The sequence below is a fragment of the Diadema setosum genome, chromosome 17, assembly GCF_964275005.1.
Source record: "Diadema setosum chromosome 17, eeDiaSeto1, whole genome shotgun sequence".
In the NCBI taxonomy this organism is placed as follows: Eukaryota; Metazoa; Echinodermata; class Echinoidea; order Diadematoida; family Diadematidae; genus Diadema; species Diadema setosum.
Window position 1 is genome coordinate 36,654,478 of NC_092701.1, and position 13,906 is coordinate 36,668,383.

A 13,906-nucleotide genomic window follows, 5' to 3' on the forward strand; every position below is an offset into this window, starting at 1 on the left:
ACATAACAGGAAACATTTTAAAGCCATCATACATATAAATTATCACAAAGATACTGTCAGCTATTTTCTCTGTTCTTCAGCGGATTGAATCTCAAATATAATAATTATGTATATTATCTTGATGAAAATGAAATCGGTCTTCGGTTGTTGTTGTTGTTTTTTCTTACATTTTAAACTCTTCTATGTAGAAGCCAGTCAATTTGCATCGGCCTTGCAAAGAAAATACAATGAGAATACCAACTGCCGAGCATTGCTGAGAGTAAGTCGAAGTCAGCGCAATGTTTTGGGCCATGAATAATTTAGTCGATATTGATAGATGAATTGCAAGTGTCTGTAATTACCAACAGCTTTCATTTCTGAACTACGCGTATGTTTGATAATGGTACAATACAAATAAGAAACCAAAAGAGAAGATTAAGAGAAGGGCTTGGAATGACAGACAGAGAATACCTTCGGTTTGATTGAGACGAGTGAAGTTTTTGTTCCTTCCTCCAAAGAATCCTCCTCTTGAATGCGACTTGGAAATGTTACCATTATCATTACCTTTCGGTCAAATCATCGATGCAGTACCTCGATTCGTTAAACATTAAAGTAGATAAGAACCATGGAACGTTTCACATTATTTTCCTAGAGAGGTACGACAATGAACTCACCATGATAATTATCGTCCCTCGACAGAAAAATGGCAGATGCAGCACAAGTTTGCCTTCTCACGTTTTATCATTATCACTTTGTTTACATAGTATTAGGGACAATAACCGGACACACGGTATCCGTGCTTTAGCAGACACACAAAACACCTCACCACGCAGTAAGAGATATATTATACATAGAACCATATGCCATGCTATAGATGAATGAATGGTTTGATAGCAAAGGAATCATTTTTAGTCTTCGGGGAATCTGTATAATGCCCAATAACAGCCAAGAATTTAATCCAATTGAAACCGAATTCTACACACACTATGGACATAAATTTTTTCTTGCCCACAAGTGTCAGCTCTAATCTCAATAATGTGTTATCAAACCGCAGATGTGACATGTAATGTGTATTCTACATACAACATTGTTAAGATTGTACCTGTCTTGACCTCATAATGAAATCGCTTTACACGTTTAGCAAGACAATGAGGATCCGCCGGAAACTTTCTTGGGGAATGATATATTGATTAGCTAGCTAGTACAGGACTAAAGTCACCTAGACAAAAATAAAGGTTGGTTGAAAATATAATATCGGTGATCAGGAGGTCGTAGGTTCGAATCCTGCTCGAGTATGTACGCCCATGATTTTTTATCATGGCTACTACTAAAACACTGATCAATTCAGTGCTTATTTACGTCGATGTAAGGCAATTTGTCAATCAGTTGCAATGAAAACATCTCGACGGAAGAATTTCATGAATTTGAATAATTACGCAGTGCCCGCTGCATGCTATAAGGATTAGAACCAACACTTGCTGTCGGGCGAAAGCTCGGTGGTCTCGTGGAGATGACGCCTGTCCGGTGATCAGGAGGTCGCACGTTCGAATCCTGCTCGAGTATGTACGCCCATGATTTTTTTATCATGGCTACTACTAAAACACTGATCAATTCAGTGCTTATTAATTACGTCGATATAGGGCAATTTGTCAATCAGTTGCAATATAATATCTGTTGTTACATCATTAGGTTGGTTGTGAATTGATGTTTTATTATAATTTTACAATAGTTAATAGTCCTGGTGAAAAGGAAAATATACCCTATAATAGACAATAACCCTCACAAATCTATATATTCATAGCATGCATACCATTGTGGAAATCGTAAATAATTTAAAAGCAAGCATATCATCAGTGATCACCTATATCATCACTCGCCATCGGCATGGTTTACTCATCCGTCAATTGCTAGTTCAGTTCAACAGATCTTCAAATATCAAGGTAAAATAAGTTTAATGTCCCTCTGTATTTTAGTTGAATGGTATCAACTATTCATCAGTGGACTGAATTGAACCACACTTAAATCTCATAAGTTCTTTTAAACCTAAGAGATCAGAGGTGTTGTCTAAAACTTAACTATTGATTTTACCTCTTATTTTCTTTTTAGAAAGGCAGAATATAGATTATGACCGTTAAATGTCGAAGCGCATTCCTTATACAAAGCGACTGAAACTCAAAATATGTCCGAGGCAAAGGCCAATTTCAGGTTTGTTTGCTAACAGGTCTATTTGGATACAGCACTGGGCATTTCTCCCCTCCCCCTCCCCCTCCCCCATGCCGAACAAGATAAGGATTAATAGGCAATTATGAGATTGATATTTGCATTTGTAATCATATGCAAATGATATGCAATCAAAGTAGAGAATCGCTCTAAGAAGATGGCCTAGATGATGTTTTTCTTGTTAGTTTTTCACATGCCTGAATAAACATTCATCATTATTATGCATCAAACTAGCTATTAAGTAGTCAAACTCCAAAAAGTTCCAGGAGATTTGTTAGAACTTGATATGAACTTCATGTTTTATTTCAAAAGCTCCAAAAGTCAAAACACTTTTCTTGCAAAAGGGCCTTTGTTCACACCTTATCTATTCTGTATCCTGATTGGTTTAGGGGAAGCCAGTATTACTCTTACTGACCAATCAGAAATCAGCCGTGTCATAGGCGATAGAGATGATGGTAGTGATGATGGTGGTGGTGATGATGATGATGATGGTAGTGATGATGGTGGTGGTGATGATGATGATGATGGTAGTGATGATGGTGATGATGATGATGATGATGATGGTAGTGATGATGGTGGTGATGATGATGATGATGATGGTAGTGATGATGAAGATAATTTCAAAGAATACAGATGATGGTATGATGGAAAAGGGAAACCGTATTTAGTATGTACTTGTTCAATACATGGTACTAGGTGTTACAAAAAACATTTCCCACTTTTGATCCTTAATAGATCAAAAACTATATATCAGACAACACTGGCATTGATATGAGCAACATGACCACCCCGGATCACGGCATGTCTTTGTGAATGGGGCTGGGGCTAAACTATCCCGGAACTTCCCGGATCATCGTGTAGATCCTTGAGGATCCGTGTTATATGTGACTGGGGCTGGAATGAATGGCTACTGAGGCTCAATTTTGATTGATTTTCCGCTGTTGCTATAACAGGTAAGGCTTCCAGTAACCACCTAAACAATTTGAGCAGATCAACTAACGAAGTGCCATGTGAGGTGGTTTTCGTGTTCATGATAAACCTTTTTAAAAACATGAATAGATATTACCCGTCAAGACTTTTCTTGTAAGAGGTCCTAAGAATAATTCATAAAAAACAACTATATTTACAAAAATGCAAGGCATCTAAAGGATTTTTTAAATTGTCATTTTTGTTACCTATAGGATGACTCTCAAACATATGCAGTAGAAGAACTTCCTTAAATTGAAACAGGGGAAAAGGTGAGATTTATAACTCGGATACCAGCCTTTTGCAAGAAACAAAACAATATTACTGATTCCGATCCTAAGCTTTGGAATGATTTGCAATTTGATGTTAAATCTGTCCCAATTTATCTGTATTCAAGCAGAAACTTATAATACACCTCCTTGCATACTATATTGATTAATGATAAGTGAGTTTAATTAATGGTCAATAAGTGTATTTTTATTGACAAATACAGTTACTACGTCAGTAGCTATATAATCCTATTTCACAACTCCCTCCATTTTTCTCCCTTCCCCACCTCTCACTTGTTTTGGTTTCTCATCTCAATCTTTCCTCCTGCAATATCATTTTCACTCACCTGCATGATATTTGTCTGTAATTTTGGGAGCTTGTTTGTTCTTTTCAAGGTCTCACGCAACATTTTATGTACACATAAATAACCTGCTTCAATTGTGTAATTAATATACATTGCAATACCACGAACATGTTCCCACGGCGTGTGTATGTAAATGCTGATTCATATATGTGAATGTTTGTGAAATAAATCGAAATTGAATTTGAATATGAAATATCGCATTGAAAATATTTTGCCATAAGGTAGTAAGAAAATATGAATCTTATATCATTTCATATACATTATACACTCATCTACCTTTGAACTTTAAATCTGTTAAGTCCCGTATTTCATCGTAATCCTAAATTCACAAATACGACAGATAGAGTGTATGTTTTAATCAAAGAATTTCACCATTATAGGACATAAACAGCTTAGCATTGATTGCTCAAAGGGTAGGCCTTAATTACAGCTAATCTTCAGTCTTAATTGGTGTAAGAACTAAATGAAACACAGTAGGCGAAATTTACTGCTGTTTTACATGTTTGCTCTTTATTCGATGTATTTTTACTTTCACACATTACATAATATAAATAGTTTTTGCATATCGATTAAATGTGCCTTTTACAAAGGACTATAATGATATGTACAGCATTGGTTCTCACACAGAGAACAGTTATTCACAATAACCTCATTCCAGGCTAAACATTATTCGATCCTCCTTTCTTTGTGACCTTAAGTTTCGTCACTTCTCTTGTTCTTAAAACATGTAATGCTTAATGTATTCACTTTTCTAATGACTCTCCCCACAATTTAAAATGCGTATTGTCATGAACACCTTGACTAATATAAACACGTGTCCTTAGGAATGCTTTCCACGTTCTTAAAACATGTTTTGGCGAGAGAGAAGAAAGTTACCATATTGGTCATTACATGAACAGGGAGTAAGAAAAGTTCGAATACAAATAAATGGCTCTCGCAGCCTGGTATTTAGACTATGAAAATTACTTGGCTTTGATATTTCATGTCGATAATCTCGGGTATAGAATTATAAAAAAAACTGACAATTTTCCAGGATGTAAGTATGTAGTGTAACCTGACCAGTATGAATAGACATTTACTAATATTTCGAAGTTTCTGCACGTATTCATTGCAAGAACACATAAGACTGTTTCTGACTTTCGTTACAAGTGATGCATTCACTTTAGTGTAATCTGCAATAGCTAGGTCAGGGTAAATCTAACAGCTCGTTTCACATTGCTGAAGAAGAAGCCATCTGTAAATTCACAACAGAGATAAATCATCCTCCCGTGAAACAATGTATTGTAATGATGGACTCTTGTGTAGAAATAACCAATGGCAACATGTTAATTATCATTTTGAGAAGTGGAAGGTTATTCCATGAAGTGGACCACAAACACAGCACGAATACCATGACCATGATGACAAAGAATTGGTGTCCATAAAGCTAACTTCCAAATCATCATCTTATGATTCTCTGCACGGAAAATTTAAAGAATAACTGAGAGATTTGAGTAGGCACTGATCGACTTTCATTCGTCTGTTTTGTTTTGCTTTTTTATTGAGTCAGTAGTAAATTGGCATAATTTGATGATTCGGGCTCCATTGAGCAACACAAAGTGTCTCAATTTCCCTGTACCATCCATCACCTCTCCTAACGGTGAGAGTTCTTTCACCTGTCGCACGGCGCAAACAATAAAACAGAATCTTCTCGCGATGATATGGCCGAGTTATCTTTCCCTTGGCACACATCCGCTATAGTCTGCTAGTTGGAAATCAAGCAGGGAAAAACCCAGTAAGATAATGAGTAAGAAGACATCCTGTTGTAATGGTAGTTGCATAACATTGTGACAGCACCACCTGTTGCAGAAGTCTGTTTGATAACTGACGTCATGTCTTGCTCGCATCATCGAGTTCAGGTTTACAAGTCACTACGTGCTATGCCACAAACAGCCAATAACATTGGCCAGTTTTCAAGCGTATTCAAATTTATTCCAGTGATATCCCCAGGACCTAGTAATGAGGTCTTCAAGTCGCATCTTCATATCAGATTCATTTCCAAATTTTGGAGCCTAGGTTGCATGCAATAATTGTTGCTATGTCGGGCAAATATCTGGCAAGCTATTAGTTGTCATGAGTAATATACACTTTATAAAGTCATTACTAGATTTGAGTATATTAGTCGTTAGTAATCCGGTCTGTACTGCTATTCCACTGAGAAGACGTGCAGAGTGACACGTACAAGAGATTTTACCTTTTGGTTTATTGAGGGAGGGACTAGGCGGGGAATGGAAGTGGGAGGTCTTCTGACTTCGTCAGAGAGTCGTTTGTTCTGCCTCTCCTTCTCTCCCTCCCTTTCCCCTCCTCTCTCTCTCTCTCTCTCTCTCTCTCTCTTTCTCTCTCTCTTTCTCTCTCTCTTCTGGCTGAAGAAATGGCAGTTCAAATGATTCTACTACCAACTTTACGATTCATTATCTTTAACCTTTTCCATTAACAATTTAATTGAATAATCGTTAAAAAAAATTATAAAGCATCTGAGATATATGAAGAAACAGTGGTGGTGATAACAACACAAATTGATTCTGTTGATAGGAATAATGGCAGTAATGGCACGATTGCGATGACGTGAATGGGGGGGGGGGGGGGGGCATCCGGAGCATGGTGAAGAAGATGTTACTCCTTTTAAATGATGGACATTTGTCACCATGAGCTAGGCTGACAGCGGCCCTCTAAAGTTTCCCTGGTCTTTGTCAGTCCCCTTCGTCAAGTCTTTCCCTGAAACTGTCATCGTGCATATCTATATAACACATTACAGCAAGCTTTAGATTTGCGACACGAACGCTTAGACGACGCAGTCTTTCCGGTTGGACAATGGAAACAGCTGTCTCGCGCAAATGCAAAACACCGCTTAACGCATAAATAGCGTCGTCTTTGCATTCCCGTTGCATATATAAAGCTCGTTATTATGTCGTTAAAACAAACCTAGAAATAATGCAGAAATTGACAAATTTAGGATGGATGTGAATAACATAGTAATCACTTTTCACACAATTAGAGTAGGAAAAAGACTAAACGTCATCAATCAAATAAACAGCGCTGTGGAAGATGAGTGCTTATTGATCGAGGGAAATATCTATGGCAATACTGATTGCATCGTTCTCCACCTGCAGTTTGATTCAAACATTAGTCTTTAACCTTAGTTCGTCCCTACCGTAAACGGTATCTAAAAGTATCAAATCTGACTTATAACATATATATATTCCTTTGTCGGCAGTTTTGGTACAAGGTAAGAGTCTCCATAAGATATGCATAGAAAAGTGTGTCTGTAGCATGTGTAAAACTCTTTCATATTCGAAAGGTAACGATAGGAAACGCGCTTATAGCCATCAAAATAGTGTCGATAGATAAACTATTTCATGGATTAAAAATTCACATAAATAGCAGTATGCAAGGTGTGTCAAGTCTCGTGCAGTGTGTGCCGTGTGCATGAATGTTTACTCGTAATGGATCCAGATAATTCCAGTTTGGAGCCAGCGATAACACATGCACATCACTTTGGCCGACAACATCGGCTGAGCTGTCTATCAAGAGAGCCAGGTTCAATCAACAAAGGTGTACGTGGCGGAGAAACCGACCGAGGAATAAACCGAGTCACTGAAGAAGGATATCCGTAACCGGTTTCCAAATGATACATAACCGAAGGGAGCATGTTGCCCACAGTATATGCTGCTGTAGTAACGTTGATCCATGTCCTTGACCTTGGTCGGATAACACAATGAGAGAAAAGGTTACTATTGGTAAGCATTTATGCATAAGCCTGTGTTCAATGAAAGAAAGTTTGGCAAACTGATTCAGTACTGGAAAACTCAGTCAGGAGAGTGTGAAGATACCAAAATAATGACTATGAAACTCTTAAAATTCAAGATTTACATGATTTCCAATAGGGAGACTCATGCGCAATTTAAGTTCCAATGACCTTCCAATAGCATTATCAAAAATGTTTGCTTAATACAATTTGTTGATAATTACGCAACGAGACAGTCTAATTCACTGCATTTACCTTTACAAAGTATGTTGTCTGCCTACAATCTTTTCACATTCACCGGGTCTAGACTCTAGAATTGATTAGACCCAAGTTTAAAAGAGTTATGTGGTCTGAATAGTTTTAAGAGACTATTCAGGAAAAATACAAACATTATGTTTGAAATTGTCAGTTCTCAAGCTCGGTCTCCTCTCCTCTCTCCATCTCTTCTTTCCCCTCAAATCCAACTTGTCTTGTCTACTCCCTTCATTAATGTTCATATCTTACTCTCTTTCTTCCGTTTTCTTCCTTGTCAGCAAAGCTTCAGCATCTGTTTTATCTAAACATTAGGTATATGCTTTTTATGTGTCAAATTTTTGGGGCCTAGTACTACAGTACTACTGCTACAGGTAATGCTTTTAATATCCTCTCCCCCACTTTTGTTCTTATTACAAATTTGTATTACAATTTGATGCTTAATTAATCGTTCTATTTTTTACGTCATGAAAAAACAACAACATTGTATTGTAATAATCATTATAATTATAGTTTGTTTATTTATTTTCCTGAACATAAAGTGGAAATACATTCAGTTCACATGTAATCAAACCAAAATAAGAAAATCAATGTGCAACATGTTCAAGTACTTATCCTGGATATTGTTCTGGGACATTGTACGTATAAATTGATAAATACATTATGTACATATACATACATACATACATACATACATACATACATACATTGTATGTTTGTTTCTATGTTCGTGTAAGTTGGCAACTGCATGACGTCTTAGAGAATTATTAACAAAAGAAATGAAGAAAAAAAAAACTAATTAAACTAATATGAGAGGGAAATGATTCGCACCCACCTGCACATGATCTCGCACGGTCGAACACGATATTGCATCATCCACGTGTAAATCGAATTCATCGAAATAGAGGTTTATCCTGTATAGGGGCGGGGCGATGATGTACCACACACACTCTTGGTTGGGTGGGTAATATGACGGGTAGTTTGGGCTTGTTACTACCCCTGATGGCTGTAGGAGTAACCGGTCACAACCTTGTGGGAAAAAAAATGGACACAGATTTTGCTCTTCTTTAAATATAACAACAATAATTATGTGAAAATCTAATCACGATGATCATTACAATCGAATCGCTGACAACAGAACTGAAATCACAAGGATGGTGACATTCATTGCGATAGAAGGAAAAGCAAAAAAGATTCCCCCCCCCCAAAAAAAGAACTTCTACTTCTCCAACTACTTCACAAGGATGGTGACATTCATTGCGATAGAAGGTCACTACTACTAATACTACTCCTATTACTACCGCTTCTACTGCTGCTGCTACGACTACGACTGTTACTACTACTACTATTATTTCTACTTCTACTACTTCTTTTTTTTTTTGTCTTTTTCTTGTTCTTCCGCTTCTGCTGCTGCTGTTACTACTACAAACTGATAATGATATTCATAAATCTAACAATTACTTCTATTTCTATCATGTATTACTGTAGATACTACTGACCGGAATAAGGCACCACGGACTGGATGAATTGATAGGACAGCGAGTAGCCCCTGTCCTCCCCGTTGGTCAGCAGGTCAAACTGGACAATGTTACTCGATGAGGTCCAGTTGAAGTTGGTAAAGAAGCTACATGCGCTGTACACGTTCTCGCCATCTTTAACACGGAATGAATCTCCTGCGTAGAGAACACAGCCATGCAATATCCAAAATCAGTGGATTGGTAGACCGGTTTTGAATAAATCTGATGTGCTCCAATACTATAAATCTTGCTCTAAATGTGGTATTCGGCATTACAGCAAATATTTTTATTTTTTTTTTTGTCAAATGGTGAACGCGACTTTCTTTTGACTTTGCGATTACACTAGGAAATATGTTTTGAGGACTTAATGAAATTAAACAGAAGCATTTCATTAAACTAAAGGATAAAGAAATTATATTTCTAACATAATTGTAATATCAAATTGGATTAGAAAACTCCCCACTGCACTTCCCATATCTATCATCAGTCGAAACAATAGTTTTACATTCTATAAATCTAATTCATTTGTAACGTCAATGACGTAATTAGGACCCACTTCATTCTTAAGCGGATATGGAGCGCATTGTCAAGCACACTGACCGTCAATATCTGGACACTGTGTTTATCTATTTGTATACTAGGTTATTATTTTCTGGAGTCACTCCACTGATTTCTCATCAGTAGTTAAACGGATCTCATTTGCGTCCCAGAATGTTTCTACTCTTCCTGTAGTTATGTGTGCTTGCTGCCCCCAAAAAGAACTTTTATCATCTTCAAAATGATGTTGTTTTCTTTTACAAAGACAATCAGCTAGGGTGTCAATATCTGACAAATTTGCTGCCAATGAGCACTTACCCAAGGGACAAATGACCTTAACGACTTTGAAAGTGACAGAAATCACGTGACCAAGCGGAGCCACAATGACGATGCTGGTTAGAGCGCCCCCTGTAGAGCCGACCCTGTCTATCGTACCTTCTGCCTCCGTCGTCAGGAAGTTACCATCTGCATTAGATACACAGAGTACACAGTGGTGGTGTGTGGGTAAGTGGGTTACAAAGTGGTGAAATGGACAGAGATTCGTGTAATATACGTATACACGTCTCATCGTCTCTGCCAGTGTACAAATACCAAGATTTTTTTTGTTGTTGCTTACACTAATCATATGTGTCATGCTTCTGCTCTGCACATTTTTATGACTTTTCCTCCTAATGTGGAACAATGTGAAATGTAGTGATTACTAAAATGTCGACAGCACTGGAACTATCATTAATACAATGCAGTACTAAAGAAGTGATTCGGTTGTGTTAACAACCAAATATTGGTTGGCTCTTTCAATTATGGATGACTCACAGCCGTGAATGTACAATAGCATATAATATAGCATTTACCTTTTCTTTCATCGATTTCATTGCTTTTTGAAAATTTAATTTCATTTATTATTTCTGCTGGTACAAACTAACAAATCACTTCGTAAAGACATGCGAATATCGTGAAAGATCAGATGTGAATGAATAGGCATGGTCATTGCTCAGTTAAATGAATATCATCAATAAAACCTTACTACAGCAGTGTAAAGTGTACTATGATTTTTAGTAAGGTAGCCATACCTGGAGCAAGAGTAGGACTCGCTTCAGATGACGGGGCATCCCCGCCAGTGAAGGGCGTGGTCGTCGGACCCGTAATTAGATGTGTGACGGCTGTTGTCGTGGCAACGCATTCGCACTCCTCCCAGGTGGCGGGCTTGGGTTCGGGGCACTGGGAGTCGTCCAGCTCGGTAAGGAAATCTTTCCCTGTGCGACATAGAACCAGGCGGGTTCGATTCATGCAGGGCTTACACTGCCGTGAGGGTGATTCAGGGGCAGGCAGATGGACAGAACAAAATGAGAATAATTATGAATGATAGATAGAAAGATAGATAGGTAGATAGATAGATATATAGATAGATATATAGATAGATAGATAGATAGATAGATAGATAGATAGATTGACAGATAGATAGATTGATAGTTAGATGGATAGATAGATAGATAGATGGATAGACAGATAAATAGATAGATGGATAGCTAGATAGCTAGATAGCCGGATAGATAAATAGATAGATAGATGGAGAGATAGATAGATAGATAGATGGATAGATAGATAAATAGATAGATGGATAGATAGATAGATGGATAGATAGATAGATGGATAAATGGATAGATAGATAGATAGATAGATGGATAGATAGATAAATGGATAGATAGACAGATAGATTAATTGCTTGATAGATAGATAAAGAGAGAGAAGAGGGAAAGAGGAGGGAATGAAGGAGGGAACATTGTAGATGTAATAAAGAATTATTTTCTTATAATTCTTATAATTTTTTATTCACTCAAAATTAATGAAACAAATGTGTTCCTTTTTGTTTCATCTTGCTGTGTTCCTCTCTTTCCCGCTCGCCTTTACAAGTCACTGTTTATCAGTAAATCCAAAGAGTGACTTATGTACACATTGCATCTTATTCTTCATTACACCTCGATTTCACTTCTTGTAATTGTTCAGTTTCATTCTCTCTTTCCCTCCTCTTTCTTCTTTCATTTTTCTTTCGCTCCTCAAGTTCTCTTTATAATGCTATTTCTTGTCTTCTTTTACTCTTCATCGCTTTCATCCTCCGTTTCAAGAACGTGATATTTTATAAAATAAAGGTTTGGCATTGCACTCTTACAGGAGACCATGCACTCAGCACCCATGTTCCAGGACATTCCGGTAGGCCTGTGCATGGTTCGGCAGCACTCGGCTTATCGTCGTCATTGCAGAAAACATCGCTGACCACCCGAACCCCGTCGATACCGAACTGCAGACACACAACGACACGTGTTCGCACTCCTTCGCCGCAGGTGGCGCTGCACGTACTATTCAAGTCGGCTAAAAACCACCTGTGAATCAAAAATAGCGTGCACTCCATGTAATATTCAAGATTTTAATGTTGTCAGGATGAGGCTCATAATCATAACTACTCAGGTCACTCCTTTAAAAAGCATTAATGCAAGATGTCAAGTTCACTAACGAAAATGTCATCAGACAGCCAGCATTTCTATGCCAAAAGTCCGTGAAATACCACTCAAGCAATACAACATCGTTAAATGTTCCTTTGCATGCGGTAACAAAACAACTGACCAACGGAACTGAATCCAAAACAACAGAAACATAATGGGTAAAAAGAGTACCGGTAATTATTCGTACATCTTGTTACTTATTAAACAAGGAATGTAAGATATTGGACATCACAAAATGTATGAAGAAAAATGGGGATAGGTTCAATCATTATTGGTTTTTATTCGTATTTTTACATTGATTATCATTATCACCGTCCCTATCATGATCATTACGGTTGTTGTTGTTGTTTACCTTGGAGGACAATTATCTAGTTCACAGCTCTCCACAAGAGGAACAGGACGACTCGCCAAATCACAAAGGCTGTCGTCAACGAACAGGACACTGATCACGTCTACGCATCGCACCACTTCCATTCGAGTCCCTGGTTAAGGACGAAGACAATGATTTCAAACAGCTTATCACATCCAAAATCATCCAACAAAGACTTCTGACCACTTCTTCTGTCATTGTACACAGTGATAAATGATATGACACGCGAATCACTGCATATTTATTTTGTTGCTGTGCAGTTCTGTATCATGCATGCCGTCATCATGAATACCATTATCAGAAATAAAAATCCAGGGAATGATTAAGTGATAATGATAGGGGAAATTAAATTGTTCGGTTCGTGAGTAGTATGATGCTGGTGGCACCAGTGCACACGAAGGAATTTTCAAACTTAAGAATAGAAATGCATGAAATATCAGCTTTGTCAAAATGACATATCGTACAGTGACCCACTACGGGAAAAATTCGTGTGAGTTATCATGGTTACGACGACGTGTGTCTTCGCATCGAGCTGTCCGAAGAATATGCGGAATAAATTGATTGTGTAAATGATATAGGGGCCTAGATTTTGAGTTTGTCAGACAGTTGCGCTGAAGCTTAATCAACGTCCGATTTGATATAGATTAGGTAAGACAGTCCTGTTTCAAAAATATACATGTACAACTGGATAGGGTATAAGTTTAATAACTTCAAAGAAAGACACTTTGATGATGCCTAACCTGAAGTACCTGACAATTTCTTCTCTTAATTTCTCACATCATATCACGTCATGTCACACTACAAATTAAATCAAATCTAAATCAAGAAGAAACCTAACCAAATCGGATCAAATCACAGCCATCACTTACCAGCGCCACACGTCACGCTGCATTCTCCCTCCGACTTGGCCCAGATGTAGAGGTCCGTCTCGGTCGGGGTCGGTGTCGGGGTGGACGACGTAAGCTTGGAGTCGACCTGCACGTAGTACTCGTAGTGAATACTGGAGAAGACGTTGCCTGTTCCTTGTGCGAATACCTTGAATTCGATATCATACTCAGTGGGTCCTCTTACTCTATCAGTCAATAAAATGAAACGAAATGAGAAGCAAACTTACAACATAGTAGATATAGACTGATAAATGAATATCCC

The 13,906-nt window shown here is 37.8% G+C and overlaps 1 protein-coding gene across 1 annotated transcript in view; it reads right to left on the minus strand.

Moving 5' to 3' along the window:
• Window positions 1-7,377: 7,377 nt before the first annotated feature.
• Window positions 7,378-13,906, minus strand: part of LOC140240663 (A disintegrin and metalloproteinase with thrombospondin motifs 18-like) — a 36,012-nt gene continuing 29,483 nt past the window's right edge. Inside the window, exons 17-24 of the mRNA XM_072320417.1 lie at window positions 13,627-13,829; window positions 12,740-12,869; window positions 12,057-12,267; window positions 10,960-11,188; window positions 10,208-10,354; window positions 9,335-9,508; window positions 8,671-8,864; window positions 7,378-7,536 (exon numbers count right to left, since the gene is read on the minus strand). Of these exons, the coding sequence (XP_072176518.1) occupies window positions 7,378-7,536; window positions 8,671-8,864; window positions 9,335-9,508; window positions 10,208-10,354; window positions 10,960-11,188; window positions 12,057-12,267; window positions 12,740-12,869; window positions 13,627-13,829 (1,447 nt within the window). The remainder of the gene's footprint in view (window positions 7,537-8,670; window positions 8,865-9,334; window positions 9,509-10,207; window positions 10,355-10,959; window positions 11,189-12,056; window positions 12,268-12,739; window positions 12,870-13,626; window positions 13,830-13,906) is intronic.